The 16031-nt window shown below is 37.0% G+C and overlaps 1 protein-coding gene across 2 annotated transcripts; it reads right to left on the minus strand.

Moving 5' to 3' along the window:
* Nucleotides 1-356: 356 nt before the first annotated feature.
* Nucleotides 357-15634, minus strand: LOC113517181 (uncharacterized). 2 transcript variants are annotated; one of them, XM_052901098.1, is made up of 8 exons: nt 15515-15634; nt 13776-13914; nt 10726-10871; nt 9658-9761; nt 8768-8919; nt 7809-7883; nt 6276-6391; nt 357-5778 (listed from the first exon to the last, which is right to left on the minus strand). In XM_052901098.1, the coding sequence occupies exons 2-8, from the start codon at nt 13903-13905 to the stop codon at nt 4663-4665; spliced, it is 1839 nt and encodes a 612-aa protein (XP_052757058.1). In that variant the 5' UTR covers nt 13906-13914; nt 15515-15634; the 3' UTR covers nt 357-4662. The 2 variants fall into 2 exon arrangements, with proteins under 2 accessions (XP_052757058.1, XP_052757059.1); XM_052901099.1 differs by lacking the exon at nt 15515-15634 and adding an exon at nt 15171-15235.
* Nucleotides 15635-16031: the final 397 nt, after the last annotated feature.

Genomic DNA, 16031 nt, shown 5'->3' on the forward strand with positions numbered 1-16031 from the left:
ACTGCTGGACATAGGCCTCCCCCATAGACTGTCATAAAGAATGGTCCTGAGCCACCTTTATGCTACCTTTTTGTGTTTCAATTGGAAAGGTATGGCATTAATTTACAGGGTAAATATGGCAGAGTCCTCAGGAATGGCAACACATGGGGGGTATCATGGGCGAAACAGTATACTCTGTTATGTCCACGGTACTGCTCATGTCTATAGGCGACGGTTACCACTTTCTATGAGGTAGGTCGTCAGCTTGTTTGCCATTTTAAGTTATATAAAAAAATAGGCAAAAAAAAAACATTAAATTAATGGTTGATAAAATGACATAATTGTATTTTGTAGTGAAAGGGTTAAACAAAATAAGATTGAGCAAAAACTATGATTTAATAAAACTACATTATTATTATTATATATATATATGGGAAAGATTTTTCTCCAGGGTATGTATGGTATATATTTCAATTTCAAATACATACATACACATTTGTATACAAATTAATCATGGTGGGTTATGTTACATACTTACATTATATAGATAGAGCGTCGAGCCTCAAAAACGTGTCAACTGATCGTCAGCTAATTGTCAAATTAGCTGACTCGTTTGTTGTATCAGTGTTCTATATACTTACGCACACAATGTATCTTGACGTATTGTTTAATAAACAAAATGAGTGTTTACACATTAGAAAGATGCAGAAATTATAAGACAAAATAAATATAGAAGTTATAAAGGAAACATTGTATAAGGCAGGGGGAAGTACAAAAGATCCCGACGGGTCGACGTGCAACAGCTTAGCTGACCCCATATGCGAATATAAGATATAAAGGAAACACTCGTAACTATTTATCACGCAAAATTGTATGAAAAAGTTGAGCCGTTTTTCTCGAAGCATTTGTATGGAGACACTCTATCTATATAATCTAAGATTACATATATGTACAGAACTTAGTGTCGCATCTTCAGTAAATATAGACCCAAAATAGAAATTTACAAAAAAAAAGTGTTTTAATGACGTAATCATCAAGGCAAGGTTCAAAAAATTGTTTATTCATAAAAACGTCAAATATTTTTTTTAAAACCTATTTTCGATATTTATATTGCTTTTTGTGAATATAGGTAAAAAATAATGGGTCGATATTTTTGGTTTTCTAACAACTTAGAATTTACTATTAAAAATTTCGTAAGCACGCATTATATTTTAATTTTACAAATACCGGTTTAACTTACGTGTAATTAGATGGAGAGAGCTCGACTAGTTTCACGACCGATTCGTGATCCTTAATCATGGGCGGCTGTGAATGCGCGCCTCGGCTGATTGAGCGCGAGGTGTGGGCTGAAATGGTCCCCAAACTAGTCAATCTCTCGATCCAATTACGCGTATTACGTTAAAATATAATGGAATGGCAAACAAGCTGACGGCCCACCTGATGGAAAGTGGTAACCGTCGTCTATAGACATGAGCAGTACCATGGACATAACAGAGTATACTGTTTCGCCCATGATACCCCCCATGCGTTGCCATTCCTGAGCATTACATTGTTATAACTCAGTGCCTTGTAACTTTTTTCTTCTGCAATGGTCTAATTGTGCATTTTGGTCTATTTTTGCTTTAAGAGTGCGATTATGAATGGAGAAGTTTAGAAAATTTTATATGGGCCTTTCCAATACAGGTTTTTAGTCAAATGTTCCATTCGGTCTGAACCGAACCTTCTTAGTTCTGGTTAAAGTTACGACTCCCCAATAATCGTGTGAGCATTAAAAATAAAAAAAATAAAAATACACTATGCAATGTACTGTATATATGTACATACAATGTCAAAATATTCAGATACGATGTTAATTAATAATTAATAATTTCTAATTAATTAATAATTAATTAAATATTTCAAAGAGAATTACAAATCTGTAACTTCTCCACTCTTGTCAGAAATCGGAATAATTAAAGGGTCTACCAGTATTTTATTTTTAATATGCTTGCCAAATCACTAAAACTGATATTGTAATTGCGGTGAATAATTTTAAACAACTATTAATTTAGAATTAATTAAATGCAAATTATTATGATTACAAAATATTTTATCGGATATTTAATTATTTTTTTAATTAAATTTATGAATGAAAATTGGCGAGCACAGTAAATAATTGTTAAAAAATTACTTGAGATAGTGTAAATTAATTAAAAATAAATTCACTGGCTTACAGTAAACATATTTTGTGAAATGTATTAAATTACAATGTAGTAACTTATAACTGCGACTTCGCTTGCAATACAGTCATATGTTTATCGACCGGGATGAAAATATACAAAAATAGCAACTGACGGTGTATCTTTCGTCCTCTTTTCACTAATTATATTTGCATAAGAAAGAAAGGAGGCGACCGTATGATTTACAGTTTTTATTTTATCCTTCCTTGTTCTTATAGTGGAACAAGTTAAGGTTTTACACACACGTCATGTTGTTGTTTTATAATTCGTCTAAATAAGACAGGCAAAGTGCATGGCCCATACAGCCTAATAAACGTCAAAATTGTTCTCGCTAAAAACGTAAGTATAGATTGTACAACTTTATTATAATATATTTTACAACAGCTCAAGTAATTTCTTTTTTTTTTTCTTATTGCAATACCCTGTCACTATGTCATGGTACAAAACGGTTGCGGTCAAAGTGGGGTGTGCGGTCAATTCGCAAAATAACAAGTTAATGTCAACATTAACTGAACTAGACTATTATAGTCTAGTTCAGTTAAGAACTTTGACGGGACTCGTTGAAGTTTCATCTTATTTATTACTGACTAGTTTTTCCTTACGACTTCGTCCATATGACCGGAGTATATGTCAATGTAAGAGTTTCTTAGTGGAAAAAACCTCTAGTCCTATCCAAACAAGATGTCTATATATCTCCTTATTAATATTATATATATAATTAAATATTTCAAAACAAACAAAATTAATGTGAAAGTGGGTTTGTTTGTTACGTTATAGCGCCTTAACGGCTTAATTAATCACTATGAAATTGGGTATATGGGATGGAAAAGGATATAAGGCTACATTTTATACGGGTCAGTTAACATAACCCACTGACACAGACGAAGTCGTTGGTAAAAGTTGCAAGAAAGTGACATAACTGTAATAGTTAAAGTAGTATTGTAGACAGTTTTAAGATATTATGAATAAGGGGTTCAGTTTGTGATTTCCATTAGAGATTCGATTATCAACATTGACCGGTCAAATCCTTGAATTGACCACATTCCGGACCTTGACCTCAACATTTGGTGAATGTCAGTATTATGCATAATTGATGGGACTCTTAAATTATTTCCACATAATTTCCACATATTCAGAATATACACACATATATCGAGAATATACATATTATAAGACTTATTAATAATTTTGAGAAACGAATGATTTTAAGTCTAAAAAGATATAATGCAGTTGTATTCCAGTTGTATGCATTTTTTTTTACCTTCATCATATAAGCATACATTTCAACCTTGTCTTGACTTCGGCCCCTTTTAGAAAAAGAACAATGTCAAAGCTGTGTTAGTCCCAACCTTGTCTTGACTACGCCACCTTTTAGAAAAAGAACAATGTCAAAGCTGTGTTAGTCCCAACCTTGTCTTGACTACGCCACCTTTTAGAAAAAGAACAATGTCAAAGCTGTGTTAGTCCCAACCATGTCTTGACTACACCCCGTTTTAAAAAAAGAACAATGTCAAAGCTGTGTTAGTCCCAACCTTGTCTTGACTACGCCCCCTTTTAGAAAAAAAAAAAACAATGTCAAAGCTGTGTTAGTCCCTAAGGACAGATATAATTAGTCTATGGACCAGTTAAATTATAAATATTTAATGTAGTTCACATACTTCTGAAATACAGCTACGCGTTACCTTTCACTTTGCACTAAAATGATCACCTTATTGCTAGCACTTGCAAATTTTACTATAAAAATCCAGGTAAATTTAATCTTAATGTTACATTTGACCGGTGGGTGCCTTTATGGGATTATCACACTGTCCGACGGTGGACTGAATTTTTTTACGCTGCGGTCACATTGTCGAATGGCCAAAGCAGGTCAGATCAGTTTGCCATCGTGGCGATTTCATAAGGGATCAAGCACGATGGTTAAGGACCTGGAGGTCGACTTAACTGATTATTTCTGGTTCCCGTTACTTGCAACGATTATCGAATGAATACAATTTTAAAAAAAGAACAATAGTTAAATACATTTATATTTTAATGTAACAACTACAGGTTTAATTTAAGTGTAATCAAAACTAAGAGTACGGAATGTTTCCGAAACTAGTAGACATTTTTCGACTAATTAAAATATTATGTGTACTTACAAAATTTTAAAACAATAAAGTTACAGACATATTGCTTTGTTGAGAAATATTTATCGTGACTACGCGTGGCATACCTTCATTCGATAATATGGCCGCAGCTTTAGACATATAAACCTTAGACATATAAAGTTACCTTTTCTAGCAACTTAATATTCATAACCAAATGATGAATTCACCTTTAATACAATAAATAGTGCTGTCAAGAACAAATTCCTTAACGACATACACAAATGTGTTTAGTATAATTTTACAGCGGTCTCCCAAAGGCCACCAAAAGTCGGCACCTGAATTGTGAACGATAAAATCCCACGGGACTACGAAGTTCACTAACTATTATAGTCTTTGTCGCACCGGTCGTCGTGATCCCAATATTTGTTATTCCGCGGCACATCTGTCACGTGTCTCCGCATCGGAGTTTTAGTTCCACTTGTCGAATTGGCCTCACTTTCGCCACTATTCCGCCGGGCCGTTCGATTGCCGGGCCGAGCATCCCTGGAGTCCCGGGAATTCCGGGACGCAGACCTCGGGAACTTCTCGCCATCCTTGAACTTCTCTTTGTCCTCCTCATCGTTCACACTGTCTTTGGACTGGTGTTTATTCCAATTCCGTTGTCTATTCCTGTTGGGGTCTTCTTTTAAATCACTCTTCTCTCTCCGCCAGTTCTCTACCGGTCTTCTTTGTGCGTTCTTCTGTATTTCATTGTTAATTCTATCTGGTACACTAGGTGGCCTTTCACTTTGGTAATGAACATAGGCATCTCCTTGTGGGGTGAAGTTTTGGGGTGTGGAGTACTGATTCTGTATATATGTTCCATCTCCTTGCTGCAAGTAATTCCCTACGTTCTCAGGGTAGTACAGGTTTGGTGGCGGATAGTCCGGAACTGTCGGAAAATTTGGAGGCAAAACTGTGGGGTTGAAGACTTCCGGCTCCTCCTTCTCCTCTTCTGTCTGCCTCCAAGAGTTCAAGTCATATCTTTTTGAGAGAGTATTCTTCGCTGTCCACGTCTCGAAGTTGTCCTGACCTACCGATAACGCTTGTTCTTGTCGCAACAAACCTGCGCCAGCGCCTAATATCGGTCTTAACTTCGGTTTAGCATCGTCCTCATGATTCAAATTTATCTGCGAGAGATTCTGACTGGCTTTCTCCGTGAGACTATCTATACTAATATCAGATTTGGTCTCCTTCTCTGGACTCTTCTTCCATGAACCGTAGCTGACTTCAGAGTAGTTCTCGTCGGTGGTTAACTCTAGATGTGATGCATAGAATTGTTGCAGTGTGTTTGGTAGTGGTAGAAATTTGTTCAAACACAGATCTGCTGACAGGAGCAGCCATATGATGCTGACCGGAGGCGGTGTGAGCAGACGGAGACGTATTGAGATGGACAGGTCGTCCAGTTCCTGAGCCGTGTGCTGTGAGAGGAGCTCTCGGCCATTTTGCATTAGCTGGAAAGACAAGTGTCCAATTTTATAAGTAAGGAAATATTTCGGGTACAAATAAAAAGGAAACCAGAAGAAAAAAGTTTACCAAAGGGAGACTTTGTACAAAAGTCATTTGTTTGGGTACCTCTGTCCCATTCGTGTTTCAACTGTAAAGTTTGCATGGTTGTGTTACGGTTTGAAAGGTGAAATATGGCAGTGAAATTACAGGGTACCGAACAATAATACTTTACTTCTCAGGAATGGCAACGCATGGGGGGTATCATGGGCGAAACAGTATACTCTGTTATGTCCATGGTACTGTTCATGTCTATAGGCGACGGTTACCACTTTCAATTAGGTGTACCGTCAGCTTGCTTGCCATTCTAAGTTACATAAAAATAAATTCTGAATCAATTCATAAATGATGGAGTGAAGTAACAAACATAAAAAAATATAACTGAGAATGCCTTTTTATCGAAAGAAGAAGTTGAAAATATTGGACTTTGAACAGCGGAAGGTACCTGTGTGGCGAGACTGCGGTGCGCCCGGAGGTCGTCAGAAGCGAGCAACGCTCTCAAGTACTGCAACAGTGGCCCCGCCAGGATATGAACCTTGTGCCCATTGCACAGACGAGCCTCTGGGAACAAACAAGCAGTAGAATTATAAACAATTGGGGATTTAAAAGAGCTTGTAAACAAGTCTATTCCAATACAGATTACTATAATATTTTTTTCACCCCTTAACTATGCACTGTTGAACATCCTTTGTGGAGGAGGGGGAGGGGGTCGGCGGTTGCCAGTAGTTGCCACGCTTGGCAGGAATGGTCGGCAACCGCAGTGAGACTTCGGTAATGTTTTAAGACGGATACTGTTACGCATTGTTCGACCATTAAAGCAAATTGGTACCTTGGATTACATACAATTTTAATAGCCTTTAATCCCGAAGCTCCTTTCCTATATCTATGTGTGATTTTCACTGATTTTTTTTATTCTAATACGTCTCGAAGTGCAGTGTGCCTATTGCCAAAGGCCTCGTCTAACGACTTCCATTGCTTTCTGTCTTTTGCAACTCATCTCCAGTTGTAATCAACACTGCTTAAGCTCATCCTCCCATCTTTTGCATTGTCGGACTCTATTTCCTATCCCATTGCTTACAATATTATAATTTACATCGTTGATTTATTTTTTAAGAAAAACAAATAGACTATCTTACTCCGTAATGTAGCTTTCTATATGCGAAAGAATTTTTACAACCAATTGAGTAGTTCTCGAGTTTAATCATTATAAACAAACAAACAAAAAATCGTTTTTTAAGATACAACTTATTCATGTAGTAAATTTCACTCAAATCCATCCAGTAGATTTGTGTGAAAGACTAACAAATAGCCACCCTCACAAAATTTCAAAAACCATCGCGTAAACACCCCATATTTTTAACAAGTAACTAAATATAATAATTCCCTGAAATGAATAACTGAAGAAATACCTTTAACGGATAAGTCTGTCTGTGTACATTTTTATATAACCTAATAACTTTACTATAAGTGAATTAATAAAAGCATCTTATATATAAAATTCTCGTGTCACGGTGTTTGTTACCAAACTCCTCCGGTGAAACCGTTTTTTCACCGATTTTTATGAAATTTTGTGTGCATATTGGGTAGGACTGAGAATCGGCCAACATCTATTTTTCATACCCCTCAATGACAAGGGTGACCCTCCCCAAAAATTTTTTTTTATTTTTTTGACAAATTTTTCCATTTTTATTTTATTATGATTTAGCATTGAAAAATACACACAACCTCAAATTTTCACCGTTTAACGATCAACCCCTGTTTTTTTAATCGCGATTTTTATATGCCGCAATAGGGTTGCAAGATGGCAATCCAATATAATAATTGTAGTAGGATAAATTTTCATGTGTAGTTCTTAAAATAATGTATATGGTAAAACAACGTTTGCCGAGTCAGCTAGTATATATATATATATATATATATATATATATATATATATATATATATATATATATATATATGAATAAATAAAATAACTTACCAGCAAAGTAGTCCCCCATGAGGTTGGCAGCATTTATTAAAAATATAGGGTTGGCCCTCTCCAATACGTCCAGTTCTGAAACAATACATGGCAACATTATACATTTAGGCGCAGGAGAAGGGATTGTTAGTAATGCAGACTGTTAGAATCACCATGTAATTTTAGATAGACACATAACCTTTATTATCAATATTAAGAAAATAAAAAAATTTCAACAATAAAAAGAAAAAAAAAGACAATTAACGTTGCTGGTTGCTGGAGCCGCCTCGGCTGTTGCTATATATGTACAGCTCCAGCGAGATGTACCTATATAGCGCTGATTTTCAGGCGGCCCCTTAACTCCTTTACCTTTAGCATGCGTGCGGGTCGCCAATACCTATTTCTCGGATGGGATTTTACTACTATATCCCATTCTTTGAACCGTAACAACCAGGGGAAAAGTTTATTAATGGGGTCTAATAGATCCATTGCTATCAATATACCCTAACAGGTCGACCTTCACGCGGTTCTCCCTGGTAACTATGGTGACTAATTTATCATCGTATTTGTGATGATGGGCTAACTGACCTGCTTCATCCTCACCTATCACCCCTCACTGGTGCCCCGCCAGTGTATACCGATAGCGCAGGCGGGGTTACCATTCCATTCATCATTATAACAGCCTTTAACTGTCCATTGCTGACCAGAGACTCCCTTTTATGTGGTTTTGCCAGTAGTTGCCACGCTTGGCAGGCAGATTGGCAACCACTAGTTAGGTTTTAGTGATGTTTTAAGAGGGACCCTGTTGCCCACCCTTCACTCTCCCTTAGTCTCCTTTTACGACATGCATGGGAAAGGAAGGGGTGGCCTATTCTATACCGGGATCAAACGACCATTTAATTATCATCCATAAAAAAAAAAACAGCGAATGAGCAATGGGGGAAGGCTATACCCTATAGTATATAAAACAGGATACTGACTGGAAAATGTGCCCTGCATGACGACGTTGAGGAGCGTGGCCCGCAGCACCTGCTGGCGCTGCTGCCGCGTGAAGCTGGCGCCGACGGCCGCCAGCTTCCGCGCCGTGTTCGGGTGCCTCAGCGCTGCCGCGCGGAATGTGCCGAACGCATTCCTGATACATGAACACATTCATTATTTCTGGTTAAAGGTGGACAAAGAAGGAACTAGCGAGGAAACTGTGTGGGGGGGGGGGGGGTATCATTAATGTTTTTAAAGGCCTCATCACTGACAATACCTTTAATTCTATAAATAACTTTATATAGATAGAGCGTCTCCATACAAATGCTTCGGTCAACTTTTTCATACAAATTTGCGTAATAAAGTTACATTTTATGAGTAAATATATAGAACAGTGATGAAAATAACGCGTAAGCCAGTTGTCAAAAAGTTGACCCGTTTTTGAGGCTCTAAGTTCTATGTACATAATCTAAAATAATGAATTTGTGTGAATATAAACTACCCCCTTATAATTATGGGGAGACAACATCATATGGTAAAATAACATGGTATGTTCCAATAGATCTGACACACCAGAGGGAGACTTTGTACAAAAGTTGATTGCTTGGGTACCTCTGTCTCATTCGTGTTTCAACCGTGAAGCAGTTGTGTTTGCATGGCTGTGTTTCGGTTTGAAGGGTGGGATATGGCGTGAATTTACATGGTACAGAGGAATAACACCTGAGTCCTCAGGAATGGCAACGCATGGGGGGTATCATGGGCGAAACAGTATACTCTGTTATGTCCACGGTACTGCTCATGTCTATAGGCGACGGTTACCACTTTCTATCAGGTGGGCCGTCAGCTTGTGAGCCATTATAAGTGGCATAAAAATATAATACTAAGTACTAACTGTAAGCTGACTTCATCTGGACACATTTTTGTCACTGTCGCTTCAAAATGCTTCAGTTTTCTGTTGAACTGTATACCATCTTCACCCGGCGAGAACTGCTCTAGCTGGAAGCAAGAAAAAACATTAATAGATGTTAAGTGAAACTAAAAAGTAAACTTTCTAGCATGGTACGGTTCACCATCGACAGGGAGTTCATCCTCATATCCTACATCCTCAATGGTCGTGTACAGCGCGGTTTCAGAAATGTTTCCTTCCACGAACACTCAGGTTATGAAATGAGCTCCCTGCCGAGGTTTTCCCAAGAGACTACAACATGGGGTTCTTCAAAAGGGGGGTAAAGAGGTTTCTTCAGGTATTGCAGGTGTTCATAGGCTACGGTAACCACTTACCATCAGGTGGGCCGTATGCTTGTTTGCCAACTCAGTGGTATAATAAAAAAACATAATTAAAGATTGTGTCCTACAAAAAATACCACTTTCAAATGTGACAAAACCTAGTTATTTTTATCAGAAAACTTAACTACTGAACCAATTTTGATAAAATTACTATCAGGCTAATCTGTAAGTATACCCTTTCAGGTAAAGAAAGAATTTTCCGAATCGGTTCACAACTGACGGAGTTATGAGGTGACAGACATAAAAAAAATACACTCGAATTGAGATTCTCTTTTTTGAACTCCGTGAGAAAAGTAGACAAAACCGTCGTTCGATAAACCACGCCACAGAACTTTGTGGTTGCCACTATCAAAACAGCATTTTACAAAACTAGGTGTTATCTTGCCGAAGTACATATCACTTAGAATTATTTTGTTTAATTCCGCCACCATTAGTATGTGTGGGACGGCCAACACTCGAAGAGTGCCCACCATTATTACTACCAGAAGTTCCACAACCTTCCATATTAGCCATCAATCTCCGACAGCCATTTTGTCCACGCACGTTTTGCGACACGTTTCTCTAAACGAGGCATGTTGAGGCAAATTTTTAGGTCGCCATTCGGAGCTTAGTGTTAACCATTTGGCGTCTAAACTACGAATAAAAGCAGTAGAAGTGTTATAAAAATAATTACCAATGTCACCAAAGGTGCATACTCTTCATCGACTGTCAATAATTCCTTCAGAGCGTCCTCTTCATTCGTGAATGACTTTTCTTGTTCTTTATCCTTCTCCGGGTCCACCTCTGACGCTTTCTCCGGCTTCTCTCTGTCTCGGGACTCTGTGAATAGAAGACATGTCTCAACTACTTTAAATTCTTCAACAAGTCCTGTAATGTTGGTGCAATAAAATGCTAAATGTCGTGAGAGGCGACTAAGGGAGGGTGAGGGATGGGCAGCAGCGACCTTCTAGAAACATCTGCGGTTGCCAATACGCCTGCCAAGCGTGGAAACTACTGGCAAAACCCCCCTAATGGGAGAGGCCTATGTTTAACAGTGGACAGTAAAGGGTCGATATAATCTACACTAATATTATAAAGACGAAAGATTTGTATTTTTGCGTGTATGTATGTTTGTAATAAATAAACTCAAAAACTATTTAACCGATTTCAAAAATTCTTTCACCACTAGAAAGCTACATTCACCCTGAGTAACATAGGTTATATTTATTGCCAGAAAAGATTAGGGATCCTTACTAAAACTTTAGTAACGTAACTCAAGGTGTAAAAAAATGCTATAAAATATCTTTGGTCGCGCGCGCTGCGGAAACTATTGGTGATAGAACAAAAGTATGTTCTACAATATTGAAGAAAATATCAACAACTACAAAACACTTCGCGACACTATATGTCCAACTATTATCGTTATGTCACAATAACCACTTTTTAAAATGTCGTAAAAATGTCCACCCGTGCGAAGCCGGGACGGGCCGTTAGTAAATATATCTAATAGTAAGGGAGACATGGTCGAAAATCGCTTGATTGCTGTAAGGGGATTCCCAAATTTATCTTGGAATTTTCAATTTGTTTTTAAACATAGGTAAGTAGGTCATAGGTATTTCTTTAAATCTACTTATGGGTTACGTTGCTTTTTTTTTTGATGAATGATAATGGAATGGTAACTCCGCCTGCGCTATCGGTATACACTAACGGGGCACTAGTGAGGGATGATAGGTGAGAATGAAAAGGCAGGTCAATTAGTCCATCATGACGAATTCAACGATAAATTAGTCACGACGGTTTCCAGGGGAAACCGCGTGGAGGTCGACCTGATAAGGTATATTGATAGCGACGGGGACTAACCTTTTTTTTATACAACTTAGAATGGCAAACAAGCTGACGGCCCACCTGACATGAGCAGTACCATGGACATAACAAAGTATACTGTTTCGCCCATGATACCCCCCATGTGTTGCCATTCCTGAGGATTCAGATGTTATTCCTCTGTACCCAGTAAATTCACGCCATATCCCACCCTTCAAACCGAAACACAGCCATGCAAACACAACTGCTTCACGGTAGAAATTACTAAGAATCCCTTCCTCTCGGACTACGTAGTTTTGACCCGCAACTTCGTCTACGTGATCAGGATATGTTCACTGGCCAAAATAAAAAGTAGCCTATATTCTTCTTCATCCCATGTAGTAAACGCGTATACTAAATTTCATAGTGAAGCTGTTTTTTTTTATTATAATGGAATGGTGACCCCGCCTGCGCTATCGGTATACACTAGCGGGGCACCAGTGAGGGGTGATAGGTGAGGATGAAAAGGCAGGTCAGTTAGCCCATCTTAAAGAATACACCTGGAATTCAACACGATGGTTTCTAAGCCGACCATGTGGAGGTTGACTTGATAAGGCATATTGCTAGCAATAGGAGTCTGCATTACTAACAATCCTTTTCAAGGGTGAAAGGGATTGTTAGCAATGGAGTTTGACAGCCCCATTGCTACCAATATGCCCTATCATGTCGACCTCCACATGGTTCCCCCTGGAAACCATCGTGAACAAGTCTTGTTGAATTCTCCACAATGGGCTAACTGACCTGCTTCATCCTCATCTATCATCCTTCACTGACGTCCCGCCGGTGTATACCGTTAGCGAGGGTGGGGTTACTAAACCATTAACCGTAAATAGTGCTTTGCGGCGTCTCCTGCACTGGTTTACAACTAACAATCTTATGTTAAACGCTAAAAAAACAAAATGTGTTAATTTCTCTCTATCTAAAAGTTTTAATACTAATTGCAATATTAAATTAAATGACGAATCTCTCGAATTACTGTCTTTCTAGGAATCACACTAGATAATAAAACACAATGGGGTGCACAAATTCAAAGCCTTGCAGCGAAACTAAGTTCAGCAGCTTTTGCCGTGCGTAAAGTTAGACAGTACACTGATACTGATACTGCTAGATTAGTCTATTTTAGTTATTTTCATAGTTTACTCTCTTATGGAATATTACTATGGGGAAAAGCGGCAGATATTAAGAATATATTCATATTACAAAAACGTGCCGTTCGAGCGATCTACTGTATGAAGAGTCATGACTCATTAAGAGAGAAATTCAAAGAGGCAAATATTCTCACCGTTGCTTCTCAATTTATATATTCAAATATTCTATATGTTCATAAAAATCTTGCTGTCCCCAAGTATCGTTTAGAAAAAGTTAATAGGTCTTTTATGGGAATAGGTATAAAAATTTACAATAAGATACCAAAGGATATGTTGGAATTACCCTTAAATAAATTCAAAACATCTGTTAAATCATATTTACTGAGCAAAGCCTATTACTCACTAAACGATTACTTGAATGACGAGTGTGCATGGCAATAGTTGTTCATGCACTGAATTTTCATTTAATGTTAGACATAGACACCTATATAAATATACATTGTAAATAAACTGGCTTTAAAAAAAAAAGTAATTCAATTGAGTTTCTTGCCAGTTCTTCTCAATTGGATCTATATACCGAACTGGATGGTAGGGAAAATATAAAATTATAATGTACAAATTTGACGTTCATAAGCGGCTAAAATGTCCTACATGAATAAATGATTTTTGAATTTTGAATTTTGAATTATCAGCTATAAAAAGAAACAATCCCGTCCCCCCTAGGGAAGCTGTTTGAGAGCTCTAAAAAACAAACTCAATTTCATGTTTATAATATTACTAAGGATTCTTTTCTCACCTGTGGAGCGTGGGCTGAGTTCTGCTAGTGTCCTGGCGGCGTCCAAGTCCGCCAGGTCCGTGTCCCCGGGTCTGGGGTCGCGGATATGGTGCCGCCCAGTGTACCCGCGGCCGCGACCAGGGGTCGTCATTGCAGTAAGCTGAAACAAAGATGCATTGGCGTATTTAAGACTAGCCGTATCCTGCAGGCTTCACCCGTGTGAATCCCCACGTAGTCTCACTTGGAAACCATCATGCTGAACTCCAGATGTATTTATCACAATTAGCTAATAGATTTGCTTTCATCTTCACTTATCATTTATCAATGATGCTCCATTAGCATACACCGATGGGGGGGAAAGGGATTGTTAGTAATGGAGAGTGAGAATCCCATTGCTAGCAAAATACCTAACCAGGTCGACCTTCATGCGGTTCTACCTGGAAACTATCATGGTTAATTCTTGATGAATTCAACATGTTGGGGTAACTGGCCTGTATTTTTATCAACCTTTCATTGGTGTCCCCCAGTTTATACCGTTAATGCAGGCTAATGGTATAAACAGCATTTTCACCTATCAAAAAAAAAAAATATACTGATAGTGCAGATGGGGTTACCATTCCATTATCATTCATTCATATGATCTTAGAAAACATCATTATTACTATTAGTACTGGTGAATTCATCATGATAGGCCAACTGACCCGATTTCATGTTCACCAACTATTTCCTATCAGTATCCCACCTGTATAAACATATATATGAGCACATTGCAAGCGATCCATTTAAACTTTAAAAAATTCAGCACTATTGGTATATACAGCTGGAGTACCAGTGAGTGATCATAAAAACAATAACAGTCTAGGTTTACCCCGGTACCTACATCCATTTACTGGGAGAAAGGGATCGTTATTAATGGAGTTTAATAGCCCCATTGCTAGCAATGGTGCAAATCCATGGTCCATGCAGTTCCCCTTGAAACGCATTATGGTAAATTCTTGTGAAATTCGTAATGATGGGTTAAACAAACTGTCTTCATTCGCGACTATCATCTCTCACTGCTGACTGCCAGAATATACCATGACTACATATTATATTGGTGTCATCAACTATTCATCTCAGATCCATTCCACATATGAATTGATAAATTATTATTTTTATTTCTAAACACTAAAATATTTAAAGTTATTATTATTTTTATACTTATTTATTTAGCTTACTCAAATATGAATATATACATTACATTTTTAAAATGTAAAAACGAGATAGATTTATACCAATCAAGATGTGTTAAAGAGAGATAGGACACAAACGTTTTCTCTTTGGCCTTACTTGTTTTATGTCAAAATAAATATTGTCACAGCGTGTGACATTTATTAAAATAATAAAAAATATTAATGATTAATAATATCTACTTACTTTAATAACAATTTGATTAATCACAATAATGCGACAGTATAAGATAGGCAAAATTTCGTTTTTTTTAGTATCTGAAATAAGCCGAAAAACATTCCGATATTAAATTATTATTTTCAATGAAAATACACAAAAATAGTCTTAGTTTCATTGATAACAATATAATTGCAAATTAAACTATTACATTATTGACAAATAAACGAATGTATCATTGTCTTGCCGGTAAAAAGATACGGTGACGAACACATTTGCGTTTTTTAAAACACAATAAAATATTTCCCTTTTTGAGTTTACACAGAACCACACTATAAGAAAAATAAATTGTAATTAAAGAGAAATTTACTCACCAAATAAAGAGATAAATCAAATAGAAACTCAATTATTTCCTAGTTGTTTAGAGTATTAGTTGTCATACATTTCACTTCCATATTGCCGAGATTAGTGAAGTGAATAACATGTTACACAAACCATAGACAAAACGATTGGACAAATCGAGATCATAATTAGATTGCTATTATATTATTTGTAAATGTAGTCATTATCTTTCTCTATATGAACAAAAATTCAATTGAATTATTTGGATGGAAATTGGCTAATACTACTTACTTAATAATTCTTTTTTAATTACTTCTGTTCAACCTATGTGTTTAATCTTTATTTATTGAATCTATAATTATCCTTATAATTGAATACAATATTTAATAAGGACAGTTAATTAAAAAGTGTAATAATAAAAAAAAAAATAATAAATGCAATTATAAATTTTCATTTCATAGACATCAATCTGATTTTCACGACTTTCATTTCATTGAAATCTCTACGGAAAATCTTGATGGACCGATCGAAAAATGACATTTCAGTATC

This window comes from Galleria mellonella, unplaced genomic scaffold (genome assembly GCF_026898425.1).
Source record: "Galleria mellonella isolate WM207_F2 unplaced genomic scaffold, CSIRO_AGI_GalMel_v1 utg746, whole genome shotgun sequence".
Lineage (NCBI taxonomy): Eukaryota > Metazoa > Arthropoda > Insecta > Lepidoptera > Pyralidae > Galleria > Galleria mellonella.

Bases quoted from the DNA above. Each gene is read 5' to 3' on its own strand.
- LOC113517181 (XM_052901098.1), bottom strand. From the start codon at position 13,905: ATGACGACCCCTGGTCGCGGCCGCGGGTACACTGGGCGGCACCATATC. The intron at 10,872-13,775 runs GTGAGAAAAGAA...TTCTATTCACAG, and splicing joins ACTCAGCCCACGCTCCACAG to AGTCCCGAGACAGAGAGAAG. The intron at 8,920-9,657 runs GTTAGTACTTAG...TTCATGTATCAG, and splicing joins CCAGATGAAGTCAGCTTACA to GAATGCGTTCGGCACATTCC.